Source organism: Oryx dammah, unplaced genomic scaffold (assembly GCF_014754425.2).
Source record: "Oryx dammah isolate SB20612 unplaced genomic scaffold, SCBI_Odam_1.1 HiC_scaffold_13, whole genome shotgun sequence".
Lineage (NCBI taxonomy): Eukaryota > Metazoa > Chordata > Mammalia > Artiodactyla > Bovidae > Oryx > Oryx dammah.
In genome coordinates, this window is record NW_024070197.1 from 16,064,573 (window position 1) to 16,088,326 (window position 23,754).

Consider the following 23,754-nt stretch of genomic DNA (forward strand, 5'->3'; position numbering starts at 1 on the left):
ATCTTTATGATGATCCTATAAAGGCGGATACTCTTGTCCTCATACAGATGAGGCAACTAGGCTGGGGGTGGGGGTGGGGGTTCCACACTAAGTACTGGAAAAGCTGGGGCTTCAACTCAGCCATGGTGCTGTGGTGTCTCAAAGAATTCCAGGGAAGACCGAGTGACGTCTAGAACACAAGAAGTTAAGTGCTCAATGAAAGAAGCTAATATTACCAAAGAAACTTTTAAACTGTGCTGCTTACTGGGCCCTCCACTGCTATGAGGGGGACAGAACAATCTTAGAATAAAAGCCTTTGTCTCACGACCTGAATGACTTTTGGAGGTGGGGGTTCACTGAGGCACTGTAGAGGTCCCCCAACTAGAAAGAGGCCAGGTAAAAGGATCAATACAAGAACTGGATGGATGGGTATAGAAACTGAATACTTAGGAGGGTGGAAAGTGGTTGCCAAGAGAACTCAGGCAGATGTGGGACACTTTTCCCAGAATCCCAAACCACAATCCATTCTGGTGTTAGCATGGAACTGTCTCTGAAGTTTTGTAGTACCAAGACCCAGAAGAATCCAGGTAAGGAAGGATGGATTGAAAGAGATTAAAATGGCTGGCTGGCTGGTTGGCTTGATGGACTAGGAGATGACTGAATGATGAAATGTGTGAACGAATGAATGGACAGCAATGGGGATATGGAGGGACGAATGGGTGAATAGAGTTGGCTGGGGAAGGCAGACAGGTGGGGTAATGGATGGTAGATTTATGGAGGAATGGGTGCTGAGGAGGGGGTAGGATGATGGATGAAAAGGGTGAAGATAGCTGAATAAAGCAAGTCTATGGGTAGGATAATGGGTTTGAAAACAGATGGACAGAGAGGGAGATGATGGAGAGACAGCTGGGTGGATAGAACTGGCTATGAAGATGAGACCACTGGATGATAGTGGGACACACAGACTGAATAAACTGCTAAAGGAAGAACTTGAAGGGATTTGCTTGGGAAAATCTTTTTTTTTGGTGGGGGGGACTTAACTTGGCTTTCCTGGGTAGGCATGAAGCAGCTTATAAACCTTCTGAACTCATACACCCAACTGTAATAGATCCAGTTTTCAGTAATTCTCAAAGGAGTCTGAGATTCCCCAAATTTTCAGAACAACTGATTTGTGCAGTATCAGACCTTCCTATTCACTGTTGCCTTCTGGCATCCCCACTGCCTCCAGAATGGGAAAAGATACATAATTCCATATTAGTTAACAAAATATTAATGACATCCCCTTCCCCATCCCTATTGGGTTAATCCAGGTAAGTAACAAGGGCCATTCTCCAAAGATTCCAGGTGTCTGCAAGCTGCAGCAATTTTTAGACCTGTGTTCAGTGTCTGGACTTCCGGGTGAATTCTGAGGGTCTCTGGCATCTGGTTGAAGTCTTTGCTTTTCAAGGAGCCCGACATCCTGACTCACATGTGGAAAGGGGCATCGGGGCCCCCCTGGGCTCTGCGGAGACCCACAGATTCTTGAGGGGTTGCCAAGAGAGCAGGATGGTTCAACCTGACCTGGGCCTTGGCTGGCCGTAGCCGCCCGCCACCTCCGACATGGATGTTGACCGTGGTGGCATAGCTAAGCCTCCGGGCTGGGGGTGGTGGGGGTTGGGGCTGGGGTGGCGGTGAAGGTGCCCGTGATGTGGGGGCAGAGGAGGACCAAGGGCCCCGGGAGGCTGGGGGAGCCTCTCCTCCAGGCCCCTGTCGCCGAGCCAGGCTCTGGCTGATGTACGAAGCTGCCAGGTATCTTGAAAGGGCAGCCGCATTGGGGCCCAGGAGCTTCCGTGTCGGGGGTGGGGGACTGTGGGGTGGGGTCAAGTCTGAAGACTCTGACCTGGCAGCGTGAGAGACCGAGGGGCCTCCTTGTTTGGCCAAAAGCACGGTGGTCTGGACTAGGGTGGGTAACAGGCTCTGAGTGTCCATAGGGCCTCCTTGCTCAGGCAAAGGTGCGGTGGCTGGAACCTGGTCATTCGTGAGGCCCTTCTGTTCCAACAAAGGTGTCAGCTTCTGAACCTGGAGGTCTGTGAGGCTTTCTTCCTGAAGCCAAGGTGCAGCAGCACGACCCTGGATGTCTCGGAGGCCTCCCTGCTGGGGCAAAGGCGGGAGGGCTTGGACCTGGGCGTCCGTGTCCGTGAGGCTTGCTGTCTGGGGCAAAGGTGTGGCAGCTGGAACCTGAAAATTGGGGGGGTCCTGGGGCAAGGATGGTGGGGCATCAGCTGGGTTCTGACGGTCCAAGTGGCCTCTGTGTACAGGCAAAGGTGAGGTACCCGGAACCTCAATGTCTGGGAGGTCACGCTGCAAGGGCAGTGGGGTGTCAGCTGGGATCTGAGGGTCCAGGCTGCTTCTGTGTATAAGCAAAGGATCGACGGCTGGCCCACAGGCAGTAGCTGGGGACTGAACATCCCTGGAGCCTCCTGGCTTAGTTACAGGGGTGTTGGTTGGGCTCTGGCTGTCCCAGCAGCCTTCTTGCTTGGGTGCAGGACTGGTGGCTGAAACCATGACATCAGAGGAACTGCCCCGCTTGGGTGAAGCTGGGTTGGTGGGAAGCTGGACTTCCACGTGGCCTCTTTGCTCAGGAGATGAGACGCTGGAAAGAACCTGAGTACCCACGTGGTCTCTATGCTCCTGCAAAGGAGTGGCAGCTGGAACTTGGATTTCCAGGTGGCCTTGATCTGGTGAAATTGTAATAGCTGCAGCCTGGCTGTCTGGGGGGTCTTCCTTCTCCAGCAAAGGTGTGGCGGCTGGAATCTGGGTATTCCAGAGGCTTCCTTGCTCAGGCAGGGGGGTAGCAGCTGGAACCTGGAGGCTCAGATGGTCTTGCTCAGGCAAACTTGAAACATGTAGACCCTGGCTGTCCTGGCAGCCTCCCTGCTTAGTCAAGGGTGTGGCAGCTTGAACCCGGGCAGCAGGGCTGAGGGAGACAGATTCCTGGGCACAGGTCAGAGGGAAGGCCAGCTCACACACCAGCACGTGTCCAAAGGCAGGCAGGGGTCCTGCATGCAAAGACAGATGGGTCGAGTTAGGACAGATCCCCCAGCTGGGGCCACCTCTGCTGACCACATACCTGGACCTCACCTGGCTCGGCCTGCTCCTGGGACAGGCCAGGTAACAGCTGCGGCTGGGCCAGAGCCCGAGGCCTGCGGCGGGGTGCGTTAGCCGATGCCCGGGTCTCAGCCCGCTGCATGTGCTGGATCCGCTCGCTGTAAAGCCGGGCCAACTCTCGCACTCGGGATGCTGACCTCTCCGAAGTCGGGACTCCCGCCTTCCCTCCTGCACTGCCACCGCCTCCACTCAGGTCCGAGTCTTCCAGGATCAGCAGTGGCTCAGGAAAACCCGGCCGGGCCAGCTGCCCCTGCTCCAGGGCCTGCCAGGCACTCCGGATTTCAGAACAAGAGCGGAACTCCAACTCATGTGAGAATCCCTGATCCCGGGTGACATCTGGGGGCTGGAATTCTGGGAATGATCCTCCTTCATCCTCCTCTCGCCCTGCCCTGCCTTCTGAGGAGGGCTCGCCCCGTTTTCCAGAAGTGCTTCCGGGGAAAAGTTCTCTCCGGGTGGCTAGAGTCTCATCCAGCTCCTGCGGGGGTCCCTGGAGCCAGGAGTCACAGGGGAGCGGGCGGGCAGCGCTGGAAAGACTAGGAATGTCGGGGACGCTAGGAATGGCTGGAAGGCAGGGCATTTCAAAAACACTGGAAATGTCAGAGAGGCTGGGGAGGCGGGGCATCTGGGGAATTTCAGAAAGGCTGGGCACTTCAGGGAGGCTGGGTCTGTCGGGGCTTTTGGAAAGGCTGGGAATGTCGGCAATTTCAGCCGCACTGGAACCTTCCAGCCCCTCCAGGACGTGGAGTGGGGAAGGCTCCCGTTCATCCACGTCCAGTTCTTCCTCCTCCTCCTCTTCTGAAGAGTCTCGGCTGGGCAGGCCTTGAAATGTGAGGGTGTCACTGTCGCCTGGCACTTGGGAGTCTCCGGGGAACTTGGGAACATCATGGGGTGGCTGTAGGGGGCCCTGAGGAAGCCAAAAGGTGTCAGGGTGGGTTGGCCCCCTGAATCCCAGGCTACGCCCACCCAGGCCTGGAGCCCCAAGGACACTGGGAGGGGACGCCTGGCTCACCCCCGGATCCCGGAGGCCTCTTTGGTTCAGGAGCTCCAGGATTTCTTCAGTGATTGAGGGCCCAGAAGGGTCCAGCGTGGGGGGTCCTGTGTCCTCCAGGTCCTCAGGGGGTCCAGAAGTGGGACCTGGTGGCTGAGGCTCCAGGGGTGGGTAGAGCTCCCCCGCACTGCCGGTGTGCTGTGAGGAAGGCAAGGAAGGAGGGCGGGAGTCTGGGGGCCCCAGTCCCCTCCCTCAGAGGACAGGGAATCCAGGCCTCATCACCTTCTTCTTCAGACTGGGGACTTGGGAACTCAAGTTCCCTCCCCCAATAGACCCAGGAGTACGGGTCACGGAATGTTTCTCACCTTGAGTCTAGGCTTAGCTGGGGAGGAAGAGATGAGAAAGAGGAAAGAGTGAGACGGAGGAACAAGTGTTATTCCTTGTTATTGATGAGTGGCCCCATCACCCCTCCTTCGCGATGCCCGGGAGGCCCAGGGAACAGACAGGGGCGCACCAGGCTGGGCTGGGCAGTCACTCACCGCTGTGGGGCAACATGACGTAAAGGTCCTTTAGAGGCTCTAAGGGGAAGACACAGTGATATCAGGGCTCACTCCCCGACCTGACACCAAGTTCACTCTTAGGGGAGGGCACTCACCAGACTGTCTGCGGCCGCGACGGGTAGCGGTGGGTCCTGGTGATGGAGCTGTGGGGAGAGGTAGATTGGAACCCTGTTAGGACCCCCACTCCAGATTCCTGGGGGAGGGATGAGGGGGAACCTCAGGGTTCCATCTCCTTTACCTGTGTTCCGTCGTCCAGGAGTGAAACTTCTAGCATCTCGCGGGCAGGGAGACCCGAGTGGGGGTGTAAGGGGCTCTGGGATAGGCTTGCTTTTAGGAGCACCTACAGGAAGAGATTTGGGGCTAATATTCTACTTTTTCTTTGAAGCGGTTCCTCTACTGTCACATTCTCCCAACCCGAGGTCTGGACTCACAGTGCAGGCTGTTTTCAAGGAGGACTTGTTTTGCCTGAAAAAGATAAGCATGAGGGTTGAGGGGGCTGGGCCCTGAGAACCCCAGGCTCGGTCTGATTAAAGGGTGCTGCTACCTGTCCGGTGCCTTACATGACTGATACTGACGAATCCTCCCCACAGCCCTATGAAGTTGGTGCTATTATTCCTCCACGTGAGGAAGCTGAAGCCAGAGAGGTTAAGTTACTTGCCCAGAATCACACAGCAGGAATGTTGTGGAGCTAGGATTGAAACCCAGGTAACCCAACTTTGAATGTAACTATCATGCTGTAAGACAGAGCCCCCACCCCCGTCCCTGGCACTCAGGGTCTTTCAATGCTATCGAGTTGGAGGGCCTTCCCAAGTGGCGCAGTGGTAAAAGAATCCTCCTGCCCATGCAGGAGATGCAAAGAGACGCAGGTTCAACCTCTGGGTCAGGAAGATCCCTTAGAGATGGCAGCCCACTCCAGTATTCCTGATTGGGAAATCCCATGGACAGAGGAGCCTGGTGGGCTATAGTTCAGGGTGGTCACAAAGACTCGGACATGACTGAGCGTGCATGCATGGGTCCCCAGCACCCTGAGGACCCCCTAGTGGTGTCAGGAGCTGTACCTTGGCAGGGATGGAGGCGGGGTGGTTCTCAAAGAAGAGGCGCTGGAGACAGTGAATCCACAGCCTCTTCTCTTCTTGGTTCCTGGCCTGGGGGTGGGGTGAGGTGGGGGTGGAATTGGGAGCCAGTTGTGAGGTCTAGGGACTTGGGGGGCGGGAAATCCCCACCTGCCCAGCCCCACCCTGCGCTCACCTGGAGCAGGTGCCTGTGCTTGGGAATGGTCATATCGGACACCTTGAACCCTAGAGGGTCTCGAGGGTTCTCGCTCACACTCAGGTTGCAGCACTGGGTGAGGGGCAGAGAGAGGCCTCAGACTCATCCATGTATCCCTCAAGTATATCTGAGACCCCTCCTCCTAAAAGATGTCCCCTTTCCAGCTTCCCTGGTGGCTCAGTGGTAAAGAATCTGCAGGCCAGTGCAGGAGACCTGGGTTTGATCCCTAATCAGGGAAGATCCCACATGCCACGGAATAGCCCCTGCACCACAACTATTAAGCCTGCGCTCTAGAGCCTGCAAGCCGCAACCACTGAGTTCACATACCACAACTCCTGAAGCCTGAGCCCCGGAGCCTGTACTCCACAACCAGAGAAGCCACCGTGCCTCGACTGGACAAAAGCTCTCACGGTAATCAAGACCTAGCGCACCCATACATAGATAAAAGATGTCCCCTTCCCACCCCGTCAACCCTCCCCACCAGACTGGGCTCAGCTCTCCCTCACCAGCCCTCCCAGTCTCATCTGGGTCAAGAAGATGTGACTGCAGAGTAGTGGAGATGCTTGCCTGGTGGGCAAATCCAGGTCCTCCCCTTCTAGGTCCGCATCACCTCTGCATAGCTCTGACCCTGCCTGCCCCTCCTTATTAAACCCTACCTCGCTCCTTGACTCAAGGAAACGTGGTCCTTTTAAGCGAGTTGCCCACCCGCGTATACCCTGCCCCTAGCCATGCCTTTGGCTCTACAGCTCTGTATAGAATACACCTGGCAGGCAACATCCGGCCCCGCCCCCATCCCTGAACTCACGAAGATGTGGCCCTTGTAGGTGTATTCCGGTCCCCGGCGCTTGGCCACGAGCAGCATCCGTGAGAACAGAAAGAGCAGCCGTTCACCCCCTCGGAGTCGGGGGCCGCTCCCTCCACCACCTCGGAATGCGCCCTCCAGCACTAGCTCCCCAAAAGCGCTGAGGTCCGGACCGGTCCAGCCGCCCAGGCGCCGCTGCACCTCCTGCCAGGACCCCAGGAACACACCAGCGGGCGGTGCATGCAAATCAAGACAGGGTGGTTAGCAAGCAGACCGTGCGCCCAAGGCCCTGACCGACCCCCGACTGGAGGCCCTCAGGTCCACCCCGCCCCCCGCCCCCCCCCCCCCCCCCCCCGCCCACAGCGGGTCCCAGCCCTCTCCCAGGGTCACCTGGAGGCGTGCAGCATGCTCCTGCTTGCGTTTCATGTCATTGATGTACCAGGCGACTGCTGTCATGGACACAATAGCCTCCTCCACCATCTCGCGGCCCCCAGCATCCGGGCCCTCTGCCCAGTGCTTGCCCAGCTCCTGGAGGGCAGGCGCCCAGGGAGAGGAAGACGAACAGAGGAAGGGAGAGACGAACAGAGAGAGAGAGAGGCAGGGGCAGAGACGGAGAGCCAGAGACGGAGAGAGAGACAAGCAAGCAAAGACAGGAAGTGAAGTCAGCGGGCGCCAGCCCCCACTGCTAACAAGACACTGTCCCGGAGCTGGCCCAGTTTCTAGGGACCAGAGGCCTCCCTGGTCCTGGCTGGCCCAGCTTTTCCAGGGGCCACACTCCAGATGCACCACCAGGTGGCCAATGGACAGGACCTCGCCCCTCCCCAGGCAGCCCCCCGGGGGCCCACAGCTGACCTGCAGCAGCAGATGGTACTTGAGGATGCGCTGGACAGGCTTCAACAGGAAGCTCTGCAGGGGCAGCGAGTGATGGAGCTGGGCCTGGCGCTCTTGCAGCCACATGGCTGCTGGCGGGGACAGTGACAGCTCCCGGAGTAGGGCCAGGGAGCTGGGGACACAGCACAGGTCAGGGGGATGGGCAGCTACAGCGGGCCAGGCTGGGAGGGGTCAGGGAGTGACCAGGGTTTGGGAACGCTCAGGCGCTGGTTGAGGTTAGGGAGAAGGCGGACATGGTCGCGGTCTGGCAGGGTTGGGACCTGACTGGGTTGGGGTAGGGGATGCTCGGCTAGCGCACATCTACTTGTGGGGCACAGCCTGGGCCCAACAGGTGCTTCTCAGCCCTCACCTCGGGTAGTTCATGCAGTACAATGTGTAGATGTCGAAATCCTCGCTCTGTGGGCAACAGGGGAATCAGGGAGACGTCAGTGCCCAACTCCTCGTGACCCCTCCCACCCTAACCCCCTTACCCAGGCCCCAGCCTCACCCTCTGCACAAAGCACTCGGCGATGCCCCCGGCGCTGCTGCTGCCCTCTAGGTCTTCCAGGAGCTCACTGGGGAGGGGCAGAGAGAAAGGGTGAAGGACCACCCTGCCCCCACACACCCACCCCTCGAGGACACCAGAAGGCTGGGCCTTGGTGGGCTGCCAGGACGGAATGTCACGTCCACATGAAGGCTCTTCTGATCATGACCTGGGAGGTAGCAACCTGCTCAGACGCTGTCCTTGGGCAGCATCATGTTCCTCAGCCCGAGATCTTGTCACAGGCAGAGTGAGCCTTGGGGATCTCATGGGGCACAGCCCGGGAGAGGGGTGTCAGGACCCTTAGAGCTGTGATAATCCTAAGATCCTATTGTGACCCCGAAAACTTGTCGTGACTCACAAACCTCCCGCAAGAACTTTATGTGTAATTAGGGAATTCCCTGGTGGTCCAGTGGTTAGACTAGGTGCCTTCACTGCTGGGTGGTCCAGTGGTTAGACTAGGTGCCTTCACTGCTGGGTCCAGGTTCGGTCCCTAGTTGGAGAACTAAGATCCCGAAATGCAAGCGGTGAGGCCAAAAAAAAAAAGTGTAATTAAGCATCATCAGAGGATGAGACGGCTGGATGGCATCACCAACTCAGTGGATATGAGTCTGAGCATGCTCCAGGAGATGGTGAAGCACAGGAAAGCCTGGTGTGCTGCAGTTCATGGGGTCGCAGAGTCGGAAACAATGGAGCGACTGAACAACAAGCGTCATTAAGACATGTAGGTGTCACGCTCTCCTGGAACTCTAAAACCCTCCACACTGGGGGGCCAACCATCCTGGTTTGTCTGGACTGCGGGGTTTCCCAGGATGAGTCACACAAATGCTCACACTGTCATGATCCTCAGGCCGCACAGGAGTCTTTGATTCACTGTGCTCCGTGACCTGACATGGCACTAGCCCCATCTCATTGCCTGGATCCATCCTGATATTTGGACCTCATCTGGGTCCTCATTCCCCATTGTGATCCCTGCCCAATATCATAAGACCCCATGTTCCAGTCCGGACAGGGCACTGTTGGGCACCAAGGTTTGGGTTAGAACACAGCCTCTCTTCCTGAGCTCCCTAGCCCACCCCCCTGCCCACCCCACCCATCCCTGACCTGCTGAACTCGTAGATGTCCTCAATGTTGGCAAACAGCGTGCCCACCTGCTCCGCACTCAGCCCCAGGACCCCGCCATCCAGCAGAGGGCCCAGGTAGTCCTGTGGGAATGACTGGGGTTATGGGGGTGGAGGGGCTGGCCCAGGTCCCCACGGTACTAGGGTGCCCACCCGCCTCACCTCCACAATGCTTCGGAGGTCCCGGACGTAGGCCCGCTCTGTCTCCACAATCTCACGGGCCACACGCTCCAGCCTTGAGGGTTTCGCAGAACCCGAGCTCCCCACGGGCGACAGATGCAGGCGGATGGGGGGCCCTGGAAGGGGCTCTGGCCTCGAGGCTGAGCAGGCTGGGGTGGGGCCCGGAGCCGGGTCCCCCTCGGAGCCCACAGTGCTCAAGGACGTGGAGCTCCCAGAACCTCGTGGGGAGGTCATGGCGGGGGTGGCAGGGGCTGCTGGGGTTGTGGAACAAGCCATCAGGGGGGCTCCTCAACTGAGTAAGTGCACTCAGCCCCCACACTCACCCACCCCTGATCAACATCTCTCCCAGGGCTCCCCTCTCTAACCAGCCCTGTCCTCTCCAGGCAGGGTCCTCTCTGAACTGCTGGCCCCCATTCCTTGAATCCACCTCTATGTGTCATCCTGGGAGAACTTTATTATTTAGCCTGACTCTTTTACTCTCATGAGGATAATCCCATTCCTGCCCTCAGGGTAAAGTCCAAACTCCTGAGATCCAAAGGGCCCTCTGCAAGGTGGCCATTAGAGACCTTTCCAGTGTGTTCTTTTCCCAAGACACACCACTTCTTACCCTTTGGGTTCCAGGCACACTCAGCTTCTCTGAATTACTCAAATAAGCAGCCTCTTCTCACCTCTCTGGCCCTGCGCAGAATACTCTTCCTGCCCTCTCTCAATTCACCCCACCTAATCTTTCAATTCTCAGTTTAGATATCTCCCTCCTCCAGGAAGCCTCCCTTGATCTCCCAGACAGGGTTCCCACTGCCCTCTGAGCTCTCCCCATCCCAGCCAGCCCGACCACTGTGTGCTGGGCTTCCCTCAGGGCCTCAGGGTGAGTCCCTCTCCCTACCGGACCTGGAGCTCTGTGCAGGAGGGCCAAGGTTGTCTTGGTCAGCCTCTGTTGCCTGCACTGGGTCAGCCTGGGAGGCTGCAGAGTCTTGAATGAAAGAATGAATGCCCAGCAGGCTCCACCCTTCCCTCACCCGCTCACCTGTCCGAGTGTCACACACAGCCGCACAGTCACACACTTCACCTCTGTGGCCGAGGCTAGGGCTGGGTTTGGACAGGCCCAGTCCACGGGCTCCCTCAGGCATGGCTGAGTGGCTCAGCGGCTTCTGCAGAAAGACCCCCTTCTGGGATACCAGGACCCCATAGACTTTCCTGTCTCCACACCGCCCCCACCCCCGTGAGAGTTAGGAGGATGGTCTGAATGCAGGGAGGGGGCCCTGGGAGTAACTAATGGGGGAGACAGTCGCAAAGTGATAGAAAGAGGGGAGCAAGGAGAGATAACACAGAAAAAAATGGAAAGGGTGAAACAAAGAAGAGTAAAGCGAACAAGAGTCGCCCAAGCTGTGAGTCTGGTCTGTCTGGGGCCGGAGGCTCAGGGATCCTGGGAACGTTTGGGCTCCGGTTGGAGCAGAGGGCGAGGGGCAGGGCTGGGAAAAAGCCGTGGGCGGGAGGCCGCGGGGTCCCAGGGGAGGGCGGAGGAGGCTGGGGGACCGGATGCCAGGGTCCTGCAGACGGCTTCCTCCCCCACGGAGGGCTGCGAGTCGGGGCGCTGGCCCTGAGTCCTCGACCCCTTTCAGTCAAGTCCCTCCGAGATCCGCTCACTGTCCCCACCGCCGCAGCGCCTGCCCACAGCCCTCTAGCCCCCAACTCCCCGCCGGCGCCTCCGCTCGCCCCCCGCCGGCACGCCCCCTCATTGTTCAGCGGCTGCGGCGCCGCCCCCTCCCCCAGCCCTTCGGGGCCCCTCGCCTCCCCCCTCACCTCCCCGGGAGTCTCCAGCCCCGAACCGAGGCAGCCCGGTTCCTATTTGACCCTAGCACGGTCCCCGGGGAGGCGCAGAGCCGGCACTCTTGGGTCTCTGCAAGTCAGGGGTGTGAACTTCGGGCTCTCCGGCTCCGGGAACCAGAATCCGGGGTCTCTCGGAAAACCGGGCGCAGTGGTCCAGATTTCTTTCGTCCTCTAAACGGAAGATGCTGGGAGCCTCGACGCTCGAGTCTCAGATAGGGGTGCTGGGAACCCAAATTCCTGTCTTCTAGACGGGGTCGTGGGGTGGGGGGAGGGCTGGATTCCTGAGTTCCCTAACTCTAAGAGCAGGGATTAAACTACTTCCAGACAGGAGCGCGGAGAGTCGCAAATTCCAGGGTCCTCTTTTAGTGGGCGCTTCAGCCCCCAACGGGCTGGATGAGGCTCTAGGAGTCCGTATCCCAAGTTCCTCCAGTCCTGGGAGTCTTGGGCTCAGCTTTCTGGGAAAAACTCTGGAGGGAATCTCCGGTCTGAGATCCTAAGTTCTTCGAAACCGGTTGCAGGAAGCTCGGCCTCCAGGGTCGCGCGGGGCTGATGTCCCGGACTCCTAGCTCCTCCTCCAGGAGGGGGCGCTGGGCACCTGGATATCTGGGGTCCTCTAGCCTGCCTGGACGCTGGGGCCTGGGCTTCGGGGTCTCTCAGGACGCGGTGCAGAATTTCGGACGGCTGGAGTCTGCAACTGTAGACCCCTCAGGCTTCGGGATGGCTGGCACCGGGATCTGGCGGCGGCGGCGGCGCCACATCTGTGGCTGGAGAGTCCGGTCCCAGCGGTGGGGCGGGGGGCGGTCGCCTGGGGCTTCCCCTCCCCCCCGGCCCAGGCTCATATCCTGTTCCCGCCCGCAGGGGGGAGGGGCCGCCTTCCGGCCGGCCAGCCCGCAAAGGGTTAAGAGCCCTCCTCTCTGGATTCTGAATATTGATGAGAAGGCGGTCCCGGACAGGCTACACCCCCACATACCAAAAGCCTCGCAGACTTTTCCCTTTTACAGCAAGAGCCTTCCAGGCGTGAGAAGCCGGAACTGGTAACGCACTTTCTCCTATCGGCCAATCCAAAGATTCCTATTTGTATATGCAAAGTAGAGGCGGGGCTAGCCTCCAAGGTCACGTGGTCAGAAATGACTGAAGGACTCCGCGGCGCAGGGGTGCGGCCGAAGCTCCAGTGGCGCAATCGGTTAGCGCGCGGTACTTATATGGCAGTGCGAGCGGAGCGATGCCGAGGTTGTGAGTTCGATCCTCACCTGGAGCAGTTTTTAATTTTCTCTTACCGGTTTATAAATTTATTCTTATTAATCAACCGAAACATTTATGTCACTTAAAAGAATAAACATTTCGATCGTCGGAATTTTTAGGCTGGAAAGAATCCTGGGACTCTGGCGAAGATCGGTTAGGGAGTGTTTTCTATTGTGGGGATGTGTAGTTTTCCTCTTCGTCACCAGGGGGTGGTGTTGCCTCTTAGATGTCTGGGAATTTGGGTCTAAATCTCAGTTTAAGAATTTTGTAGATGTGTCAGGCAGTGTCAGTTCTCAGCAAACTATGTAAGTGACACTGTCTCTTTGTACATCTTTTTCTATCTTGGATTTTATTCTTCCAGTTTTATTGAGATATATATAATCGCTGTTAGTTCAAGGTGAACAAAATAATTTTAGATACATGTAAATTGTGAAATAATTACAATGTTTAACATCAATCACCTCACAGTTACTATCGTGTGTGTGTGTGTGTGTGTGTGTGTGTGTGTGTGTGTGTGTGTGTTGGAGTTCGCTCTCCTCGTTTCTGAATCGATTATTTTTTTCAATAAATTCTGAAGTTTGTGACCACTATGTGACTGGTTCCTGTTTGGGGTTTAGATGTGAGTGATACAGCAGTGACCAAGACAAAGTCCCTGCCTCTGAGGATTTGACACTCGAATGTGAAGGGTTGGTGGGGGGGGGGGGCGGCTGATTGCTATAAACCTAACATCTAAGTAATTTTATATGTTAGGTGATGATAATAAACATCATGGAAAAAGTAGAGCAAGGTAGGGAGGAAGGGGGTTGCAATAATAGTAGTCAGGGACCATCTCTGAGAAAACATCTGAGCAGAGACCTGAAGAACGGGAGCAAGCTGTTGGGATACTTCGGGGAGTACAACAGAAACAGCCAGTGCAAAGGCCCTGTGGCTGAGGTGTACCGGCAAAAGCCATAACGACTAGAGCAAGAGTGATCAAAGATGAGAGCCAGGCTGTGTAGGCGATTAGGACTTAGGACTTTGGCATTACTGTGTTCTGACTGAGGTGTCCTGATAGTTTCCCTTTGGTTGTTTAGCGGGGGAGTGGGGAAGAGACTGAAGCTAAGGGCAGGTGGAGCCAGAGAGGAGTCAGGAGGGTGGGCTGTAACATCTCTTTAGAAAGTGAATCAGACAGGGTTGCTGTTGGTTTGGATTGTGGGTTTGAGGGAAAAAAGTCAAGAGGACCGGCTCTCTGCACTGGTAACTCGTGGCAGGTGCTGTTTTCTCAAACAAGAGTTTATTAGTTTGTTTCCAAGGGGCAAAGTATCTGGTTGTTTTTTTTTTTTGCAAAGGGAAGAACTCTGTTACTTTTTGTTCTTTTAGTGTCTGTATACATCTGCGTAGCTTGCGCTTCCTCTCCAACATTTCTGGGTTTCTGTCTCTCTCTTTCCCCAGCCCTTTCCCAAAACGGAGCGCGGGGATGGGAAGGCTTCGTGGGAGAGGAGATCAAAGGTTAGGGCCCACCAGTGGGCTAGGGGAGAGGGCCAAGGAGTGAGAGGTCAAGGAGGCATGAGGATGGGAGGGGAAGAGACGAGCACTCTAGGAGGGAATGGGGTAGGGCAGAAATGGGGTGAGGAGGGAGGTGGAACCAAGGGGAAGAAGAGTGTGGGCAGGGAGAGAGGAGTGGAGAGGAAAGGAAAGGGAGCGAGAAGAGGGAGGGAACTGGAAGGGAAGAGAACAGGGGATAGAGGACTGAGGATGGGGGAAGGAAAGGAAAGTAAAAAGAGGAAGGGGCGACAAGTGCTGGGGGGAGGGGAAGAACTGGAGAGGGTGGGGAAGTAGGGGAGGGGAAGGGTGGCGCAGGAGGGTCTGGCGAGGAGGAACTGAAAGGGAGGAGGAGGGGTGAGGTGGGGAGAAGAGAGGGAAGATGGGGTAGAGGAAAACCAGGGGTACGCAGAGAAACAGGGGTCGAAGGGGGAGGAGGCCGCGACGGAAGGGGGCGGGGCGCAGGCGCTGACGCTGGGCAGCTTCCGGGCTCGGGGCGCCGGGCTCCTCCGCCCCTGGGTGGTTCCCGCCGCCTCTTGCCTTGTATGGTCCGAGGACGCGGCCCTCCCGGGAGCCCCGCCCCGACCGAAACCCACCCTCCCTGGCCTCGCGATCGCCGAGTCCCACCCCGCCTGGGGCGAGAGACCGCGAGTTTCCACTGCTCAGAAAAGTCGAGATTCCGCAATCCCGAGCCTCCCGAATCCCGACAGCCAAGATTTTGGTATTTGAGATTCAAAGGGCCCGGAAAGCCAGAGTCTACAGTTCTGCGATTCTTAAAACGTTCTAGTGTTAGGTCTCCAGAAGACCAAGTCTGAGATTCCCCAGTGTTGAGATTCTAGAATCCTGAGGCTTTCAAGATGCCTCCCCCAAGATTCCGAAAACCTGCGTATCCCCACACTCTCCGGACCCCAGGACGCCCCGGCTTCCGAGGCGACCCCTCCCCCACCCGCCCAGCCGGCCGCCTGCCTTCGCCCGCCCTGGGCTCGCGCCCCAGCACATTCCGTCCTCCCCACTCCGCCCCGCCCTCCTCCCTCGGCCCCGTGGGGACGGAAACATCTCGTCCCCGCCCGCGCCCTGCCGAGAGCTGGGTCGAGGAGTCCGGCAGGACAGGAGTTTCAGCGGCCCCCACGCCCCGGGAACTGGCTCTCCCGGCTCCTCTCGGGTGATCTCACCTGGCCCCGCCCTCTCAGGTGAACGGCTGGGCCCGGTGACGTCATTTCCTGCCAGGTAAGTGCCGCCAGCGCCTGGGCTCTGGGTAGGTTTGGAGGAGCTACCCGAGGCTGATTCTACAGTTTCTAAAAAAGGCCACACCATCCGTCCACCCCTCCCATCTTACTGCCTCAAGACCGCACAACAGCAGGGATTCCAATTTACACACAGATTTCTTTTATTTAAAAATTCCAGAAAACCACAAAAATAAATTTTTAACAATATATATTACTTAATATATTATAGTGTATACTTATAACAATAATTATTCCATCGTTTCCAATATTACAAAAAGAGGAAGAAAATACAAGGGAAGCAGACGACTCAATATATATAAATACTATAAAATCTATTAGAATAAATAAAGTCGTCATAAATAAAGGGCCCAAAGGCAGGGGTGGGAGAGCCGGGCGTTGGCAATGGCTTTGGCTACTTGCTTTTGGAGGGAAGTTTGAGCACCAGGATTCCCTTTCAGGTGAGGCTCCAATCACCAGACACTGGAGCCTCAGGATCTAGGAAGAACTGGAAGGGGGCATTGGGGGCTTATTATTCACAGCATTGGGCAGGGGTGAAGTTGGAGAAGAGGCTTACTACCTCCCTCAACTTGCTACATTTTTTTTAAAGACCCCATGAAACACTCCTTCCCAAACAGCCTGCACGCTGAGGACCTGCCCCAGCGCGGGGGTCAGGGGAGTGAGTTAATGCACTTTGGAAGGTGGGGAGAACTACATGATTACGAGTCCCTCAGTTCCCTACAGCCCCGGGACCCCTTGTGGAACCCACGCACAAGAGAAATGGCCCCCTCTTAAGATCCAGCTGATCTGTACTAGGCAGGCACTTGTCACTCCGAAACGGAGATACGATTGAAGATGGGAAGTCGCCGAGGGGCGGCAGGTGGCTGAGGTGGCCCCAAAACCCCAGCCTCAAAGACAGGTGAGTCGGATCCCCCCAGGCTGCTGCCGCTGCTGGCATATTCGTCGGGATCAGATCCCAGGGAGTGTGCAGAGGGGCTCCGAGCTAGGCCACCCACAGGCCCCCAGACGCTGTTGGGGGTGGCCCTTCGGCAGGAAGGGCAACAGGCTGGGATGGGGTCCCTTCGGGACACAGGTGTCCCTGGGGCAGCAGAGAAAGCAGAGGGTGAAAGTGGAAGGTCCCCGGGTGGCGGTGGTGGGGAGCTGGAGGGCGAGAAGGACCATGAGGGCACGGAAGGGCCTGCTAGGCTTGCTGGTGGTGGCGAGGTTCGGCGGCCCGAGGGCAGCCCTGAGAAGCTGATGCTCTGGCGCAGCACATGGGGATGGCCGGGGGCAGCCAGGTCCTCGCTGGGGTTGTGGATGAAGTGGCAGCGCGAACCGTAGGGGCAGCGACCCTGGAGGTAGAACTTGTGGCAGAGCTCCGTCTTATACTTGGGGTGGCGACTGGGCTGGCGCAGCTCACCCAGGCCATGGGCAAACTGGCACTTGGCCCCATAGCGGCAGCGCCCGCTTTCTGAGAAGGTCCGACATAGTTCAGTCTTGTAGCGGGATGAGGTGGTGGGAGTCGCGGTAGGCGAGGTGGGTGAGGGCGACAGCTCCGAGCTGGGTCGAGGAGCCAGGGGCGCAAAGCCTGGGGGTGGGGGCACCCAGCCGCAGCTGCGACCCTCCACCAGGCTGGTGGAGCGGCCAGGCAGGCGGGCAGCGGCCTCAGGCAGGCTGGAGTCGGATGAGCTGAGGCTCCAGGGTCCCGAGGAAGCCCAGCTGGTGCTGGACTCAGTCTCTCCGAGGTCGGATGGCAGTTCAGGGCTCAGCGACAGGAGGCTCTGTGGAAACAACGATCGGTTAAGACACCGAAAATACAGGGTGACGCCCCGCCCCAGCTGCAGGGCAACCAAGGGCTTGCCAGTCCGGTTTGTGGGCTCCCGGCTCAGCCCCACCCGCCCTAAGGAAAAAAAAAAAAACAACAACTCGGGTTCCGGATCTCAAGGATCCCGATTTGGAGATTTATTAGCGATTTAAGCTCATCCCGAGGGACCCAGGAATCTCGGCTCCCCCGGCTGGATCAGAGGGGCCCTAAAGTCAGGACAGACTGCTGTTCTCCAATTTTTTAAGCCTCTGGGCCTCTCGGGATCTGATCCCGCTCATCGGTTTCTCCAATTTCACAAGTGGAACAGCGGGCAAAATTAAGCCAGGAGTCCCGATCTCTTCGGGTTTAGAATTCCAAGATCCTCTGGGGCAGGCAGCGAAGAGACAGAAGTCAGCTCCCGCTCACCCTGAGACTCCAGCCCAAGAAACGCCTCCGCGCAAAACCGCGCCCTCGGCAACTACTCGGGTAAGCCAGGTGTGGGGGCCATTTCCGCCTCCAGGCAGCCCCGGTCTGAGAAAAGTTCTCCAGCTTTCCATCTCCGAGGGCCACCCCACTCGTGTTGGGGCCGAGATCAGAAAGCCACAGGCTCCATTTTCATCCCCAGAGGATCACACCGATCTGATACGGGAGGCAGGAACCGCGGGCCAGTGTGAAGCGCTAAGGAGTTCCAGTTTGAGAAGGGAAACTGGTGCGGGGAGGGCGGGTCCGGGGCGGGAATTTGTTTGCGGCCCTAGAAAGCCCTGGTTTGAGAAGGGAGTCAGGTGTTGCGGACGTCGGGGTGCCGATCAGTTGGGGGGCTCACCTTGTAGATGGCGGCGAGATCCATGGCGGCGCAGATGGCCGAAGGATGTAGAGCCGACGGAAAGTGGGAGCGCTGAAGTCACGCTGCGGTGGAGTGGAAGAGCCGCCACTTTTATTCGACCAGAGGGGAGGCGGGGCCAAGGGGAGTTGGCCCGGGAGGGCGGGGCGAGGAGGGGCGCTTCCCGGACGCGCGCCCCCAGCGCAGCACGGCCGGCCCGGGTTCGGAGCCTTTCCGCCTGGATCCCGGCCCGAATTCGCCTGAGCGGGGCCCGCGGGCGGTCGCGACCCCGCGGGGAGTGCGTGGGGTGGGGGGCGGGGTGTCGGCCCAGTTTTCAAGGCTGGAAACTGAGGCGTGGAGAAGGGAACAGGGACGGAGGTGGGGGCAGGGCTCCCGGGGGAATTGACAAGGGCAGAGGCGGAGAGGGCGTGCGCGCGCGACACTGACCGACAGGGGCGGGGAGAGGCGAACCGAGAGCAAGAGAGAAATGGAGGGACGCAAAGAGAAAAGCATGGGGACACACACACGGGGCGGGGGGCGGGGGGGGCTATGCACACAGGAAGACATGCACAGAGTGGGAGAGACAGGGTGAGGAGAGGAGGAGAGGTGGGAAGGCAGAGCTTGAAAAGACCAGACGTAGACAGTCCCCAAAGAGACAAATTCAGAGCGAGAAGCGGGAGGGAGGGAGAGTCACAGAAACAGAGAGAAGGGGCAAAAACTGGAAGAAACAAACATCCACAGACAGAAATCCGCAGAAGCAAAACAATGAGAGAAGAGCCTCCCCAATCCTGGACGGTCTTGCTCCCGAACTGCCCAGATCCTGAGACCTGGACCGCCCTCTTTGCCCCCACTCACTAGGATTGGCGGTGAGGTGGGGTCCCACACACCTGGTGAGGTTGGAAAGGGGCCTCATTTCCCAAATACAGGTACGCTGTGTCCTCTCACCCTCACACAAATAATGGCGCTTCCGTTGGCTTCCTCTGGGCTAGGCACAATTGCAGAAAGTGTCTTACATACATTAACTCAAGGAGGTATTATGCCCATTTTAAACACAGGGAAACCCAGGCATGAAGAGGCCAAGTTATTCTGTTAGTGAATGGCATTAGCCTAATACCAGGGCCTTAAATTATATTAAAGAGAGTTCGCACTCAAGAAAACTCGAGATTGTAAAGGGGGAGATCTTTTATTATGGTGGAGGGTTTCTTTGCTGGAAAGCTGTCTCAATGGAAGAAACGGATCATCCCCAACTGATGGTCGGATGGGTCTCTTATAAAGGGATGTGCCTTGAAAGAACTCTGCGTTTGCAGAAATCACTCCCCTCATTGACAGGTCTTTTATTGTCAAGGAGTTGCCCTGAGTGATGCTCTCTTAAGATATGGTGAAAACACTAATTTTTAAAGGGGGTCTCCAGAGTTGGCTGCCCTGACTGAAAATACGGTGGTAGAAATAAATCATTGCCACGGAGTGCAGTTATTATGGTGGAAAGTTCATTCTTGCAGGTTGTGACTGCGGACTGCGGGCTTGTATTGAGGTGGGGAGATTCTGCTAGGCACGCTGATCTGCTCGTCCGACAGAGCACGGGGGAATCCCTGGTGCGGCGCTTTCTCGGGCCGAGGGGCCTTCCCGGCTGGTCCCGTGAGCTGGGCGGCTGCGGGCGGCTCTGGCACGGTTGCAGCCTCCCTCTCGCCAGTGACTCACTCGCAAGGGGCGGGGGAGGGGGGCTTCCTGGAAGCCGTGACGAGGAGGCTCGACCCGGACGCCCGGGTTCCTCTCTGTAACCAGGGTTTTGGTCGCCTGTAAACAGAGGCTTGAGGACTACGGGAAAAGGGGGGAAAAGGGAGATGCCCGGTACCCGCCGCCCAGTTTGGCTCCAAATCCCTGTGCCCGTAGTAGGACTAAGGGGCGGGAGAACGAGAGGTGGGAGGCATTCTGGGGTTCCTAAGGGCCGGCTCGGCTCTGGCCGCGATCCTGGAGGAGGGAATACCAGTTTCGATTCCCTGGAGACGGGGAGCAGTTCCCATCCTGAGTCAGGCTGACCCCCTCCCCTCTCCCATCTGCTGAGTCATCGGCTCAAGGGCCAGGGCGCTTCGGATTGGGAGATTCTCAAAGAGACTGGAAGGGGCTTTGCGCGCCGAAAGACTGCGCACCCATCGAAACACTAACAGGGGCGGGGGTACTGAGAGTCCCGGCCTTTGCCCCTTCTTGCTTAGATCAAGGGGTTCGGGTTTCCAAGCCGCCTCCTCGCTCAGACCCAGGAGACCCGGCTCCCAGGCCGTGGCTTCACCAGACTCAAGAGTCCTGGCTCCCAGCTACCCTGTCTCTCAAACGCAGGAGTCCGAGCCCCCCAACCCCTCTCTCTCCGATTGAGGAGCCAGGCTCCCATCCCCCGCTCCACCCCGTCCAGGCCTCAGGAGTCCCAGCTCAGGAGGAAGTTCAGAGCAGGACTCCGCCCAGCTCCCCACGTAGCCAGCGGGAAAATCCGTGGCCTCGGCGAAAGCCGGGAATCCCCTCTGGAATGACGGTGGGGAAGGGGATGGCCGGGGTCCCCCGCGGGGCGCAGGGGGGCAGGTCCCGGACAGGCTGGCTGGGGGGAAAGGGGCGGAAACCAGAGAGGCTAAAAATACAGCGAGCGCTTCCGGCCTAGGGGGAGGGGAATGGAGAGCAGAGTTTCCAGAAAAACAAGCGGGGACGGGAAACGCGGGGGTGTGAGAGCCGGCGAGAGTGCGCGGGTGAGCTGGGGACTGTGTACGCGCTGCACGTGTGACCTGGGCCCGTGTGCTTCTGGCGTGATTGACTGGCGGGAGCCGTGTGCGCAGCTGCGCGGGCCCAACGGCTGGTGTGCCGTGCGGTGCGTGTATACCGCGTGAGCGCTGCATGTGCAAAGGGGGGCTGCCCTGGAGCACCTGGGTGTGTGGTGGGGCAAGTAGGTGTGGGACACAAATGAGCCCACTGTCCTATGTCAAGGCCGTGTCCTTACAACCCTCTGACACCGCTCTGAGAATAAACACGGGAAACCGCCTCTGCCTGTGCGACCATACTGTGTTGACACTCACCGTCGCTGGGTGAGGGAGTGTGTACTCAAACGTAACTGCCTTTGAAGTGGCATCCCATGAGAACTTGTGACTTCCATACCTTCCTGCACATCTGTGTGTAGCTCGGAACCACCATGGAATCTGGAGTGACTAAGAGCTGGGAACTCCTGGAGGGAGGCCGCTGAGGGTGACTGTGTCCTTGGGGGTGATGAGGAGCTGTGAGCACACAGCTTGGGAGCTGAGGGTGTGTGTGAGAGCCTGTGTGGCTCTAGGTGGCTTAGCTGTGTTCAAGACCTCTGGAACTGTGTGGTTATCAGGTGTGTGAATACTGTTCCTGTGTTTGTGTCCTTGGGGTGTAGCTGAAAACACCCAGGAGGCCAGTGTCTGGAAGCAGTTCCTCTGTGGCCAGGTCACAAGGCAGTGAAACTGGTGAACTTTGGTCTCTGACGTCTGCAGCGCATGATGGGAGGGTGGCTGGCGCACTCCTGCTCCTCTTGGTGGCCTCCGTGGGCAGAGCAGGGGCAAAAAGGCAGGCACACTTGAACCTGAGAAGCCTTATCTAAAGCCAGCCTCACTGCTTTTGATAACGTTGAGCTGAGGACAGGGCTGAGTCAGCTGGTGATGGGCAAAGTCTGAGATGGGGTAGGAGATAGCGGCTTAAGTGGTAGTTAGATGGTTGTTTATGTATTCATATGGTTGGATTGTTTTTTGAGTCTGTTTGTGGGACTGTACCTGGGACCGAGACAACCATGATTGCAGGATGGCGGGTCACGCTGTTCTCTACTAGAGAAGAGGGGTTGTGTGCCTGTTTCTCCTGGTCTGGTTTGCCCTGTGCACTTGTGCATCTCATGTACACCCTTCCCTGGAGTGGGTGGTTGTGCACCAGGCTGTACAATCTTCCTCTGGGCCTGCTAATCCAGTAAGAACCTTCACGAAGGTCCTCTTCTACCCTGCCTCTTCACTGTGGTCCTGGCATCCACGTTATTCCATCAATGCACCAGCACAGCTCTGCCACAGGCAGGGCCTCTGCATTTGTTCCCTCTGGAATGTCTAGGACTTACTCCCTCTCCTTTAAGTTCACTCCAGTACTGCCTTCTCAGGGAGGCCTTCATGACCTGGGTCAAGGATTAGAAAAGGTTTAAAAATAACCTTGTTATCCATTTAACAAATAATAAATACATCCATGGGGTCACAAAGAGTTGGACACAACTGAGCAACTGAACCAACAAAATACATGTCCCATCCATTTACCCCCCCAACCTAAGCTCTCAAACTTTCATGGTTTCCAATAAAGTAACATAATTCTCCATGTGCAAACCTTACACCTTTAGATCTATTCCTAAACACTACCCTCCCCCAAGGCCCCATTCTACTTCTGGTCTCTTTTCTTTCTTAGAACTTCTCACTGCTTGACACTCTGTGTTTTACTTTAGCACACTTAACTGTCACTAAAATATCAGCTCCAGCAAGGCAGGGATCTTTGGTTCACACTATACAGGGCTTGGCCCCAAACAGACACACAGCAAATGCGTGTTGCATGAACTCAGCTTCCTGGTGCACAATTCCCACCCTGTGTGCTGCTGAACTGCCCATCTCTCACCCCACTGCCCACCAGGTGCCTCCCGTGTGTCTGCTGGGACGTGCTTTTTGGCACTGCTGGGTCCAGGGTCAGGGCTGCTGGGATGTCCTGCCCCCATCCGTGTGTGATGCTGTGTTGATGCCACCTCACAGGGCCAGCTGTGCCTCAGGAGTGTGGGCCTGCAGACTGTGTGCTGTGTGCCCCCAGGCTGGAAGCCAACAGGCTCTCACAGGGAAAGAGTGTTGTAGGCAGATAATTGTTATCATGTTAGGTGGAACAGGGACTTTGTTTTTGTGTTGATTCGGAGATTAAGTGTGGTTAAGGAGATGTGTAGGGGTGCCAAACTGACAAGGTTATGATGGTCAGTTTTATTTGTCAACTTGGCTAGGCTATAGCCGCCAGTTATTTAATCTAGATGAGACTGTGAAGGAATTTTGTGGATGTGATTCAAGTCTATAATCAGTTGATTTTAAGCAGATTATCCTAGATGTGGGGAGTCACATGGGTGGGGGACTGATCTAGTCAGATAAATGGGCAGAGCTGTGGCTTCCTCTCAGAAGAAATTCTCCCTGTGGAGAGCAGCTTCAGCTTGTGCCTGAGAGGTCTGCTACCCTGCCTGGAGCTTGTCCTGTGTGCCTGGTACTTCAAGGAAGGTCAGGGAGAAAGGGAAGGAACTGCTGGGATGTATAAACACACACACACAAGAGCTGGCCATTTCCCAGAACTTCATCGTGGGGACTTGGGCTCTGGGTGATTTGCAGGGCTCCATGGTCCCCGGTGTTCTGCAATGATGTGGGGTCCAGGACAGCAGACTTCTGGGCGATGCCATGGGAACCAGGGTACAGAAGGTTCTGGGTGGGGCCATCCGTCCCCCAACCAGGCTGAGTCACTTGGGCCTTTCACACCCCACCAGCTGGGGCTGAGCTGGTAGCTCCGCCCTACACTTGCCCAGGCCTGACGGCCATGGCTGAGCTCCCTGAAGCTGCCTCTTGGGGAAGTGGGGAGCCCGGTGGGGCACACTCTTCCTGAAGCCTCCTCCTCAAGGTCTGCTTCCCGGAGCTGAGGCCAAGGTGCCTAGGTTCTTCCCCAGGACTGATGATTCATCCCTGCTGGGGCCTTTTCACTTCTCCTTTGGGGCTAAAAATACAGGGCTTCACCGCGGATTGCATAACACCCCTTGTTTGAGTGCTGCTGACGCAGGCCCTGGGTATGGCGGGGGGGCGCACGCTGGGTTGCTCCCCGACTGGGA

General features: G+C 57.4%; 2 protein-coding genes and 1 non-coding gene across 3 annotated transcripts; 1 reads left to right on the plus strand and 2 right to left on the minus strand.

The window, feature by feature from the left end:
• Window positions 1-1,158: 1,158 nt before the first annotated feature.
• Window positions 1,159-14,697, minus strand: PLEKHG2 (pleckstrin homology and RhoGEF domain containing G2). Its single transcript, XM_040252657.1, has 19 exons — window positions 11,258-14,697; window positions 10,482-10,605; window positions 9,440-9,711; window positions 9,261-9,361; window positions 8,124-8,190; window positions 7,986-8,032; window positions 7,598-7,748; window positions 7,136-7,273; window positions 6,749-6,949; window positions 5,923-6,015; window positions 5,733-5,819; window positions 5,106-5,139; window positions 4,913-5,014; window positions 4,770-4,817; window positions 4,654-4,692; window positions 4,480-4,496; window positions 4,136-4,312; window positions 3,100-4,030; window positions 1,159-3,017 (listed from the first exon to the last, which is right to left on the minus strand). Exons 2-19 carry the CDS (start codon window positions 10,582-10,584, stop codon window positions 1,444-1,446), a joined length of 4,182 nt encoding a protein of 1,393 aa, XP_040108591.1. The 5' UTR covers window positions 10,585-10,605; window positions 11,258-14,697; the 3' UTR covers window positions 1,159-1,443.
• Window positions 12,450-12,542, plus strand: TRNAI-UAU. The gene is given in 2 exon segments: window positions 12,450-12,487; window positions 12,507-12,542. It is a non-coding gene; the product is annotated as a tRNA-Ile (tRNA).
• Window positions 14,698-15,410: 713 nt separating the features above from the next.
• On the minus strand, window positions 15,411-18,004 carry ZFP36 (ZFP36 ring finger protein). Its single transcript, XM_040252795.1, has 2 exons — window positions 17,898-18,004; window positions 15,411-17,051 (listed from the first exon to the last, which is right to left on the minus strand). Exons 1-2 carry the CDS (start codon window positions 17,919-17,921, stop codon window positions 16,098-16,100), a joined length of 978 nt encoding a protein of 325 aa, XP_040108729.1. The 5' UTR covers window positions 17,922-18,004; the 3' UTR covers window positions 15,411-16,097.
• Window positions 18,005-23,754: the final 5,750 nt, after the last annotated feature.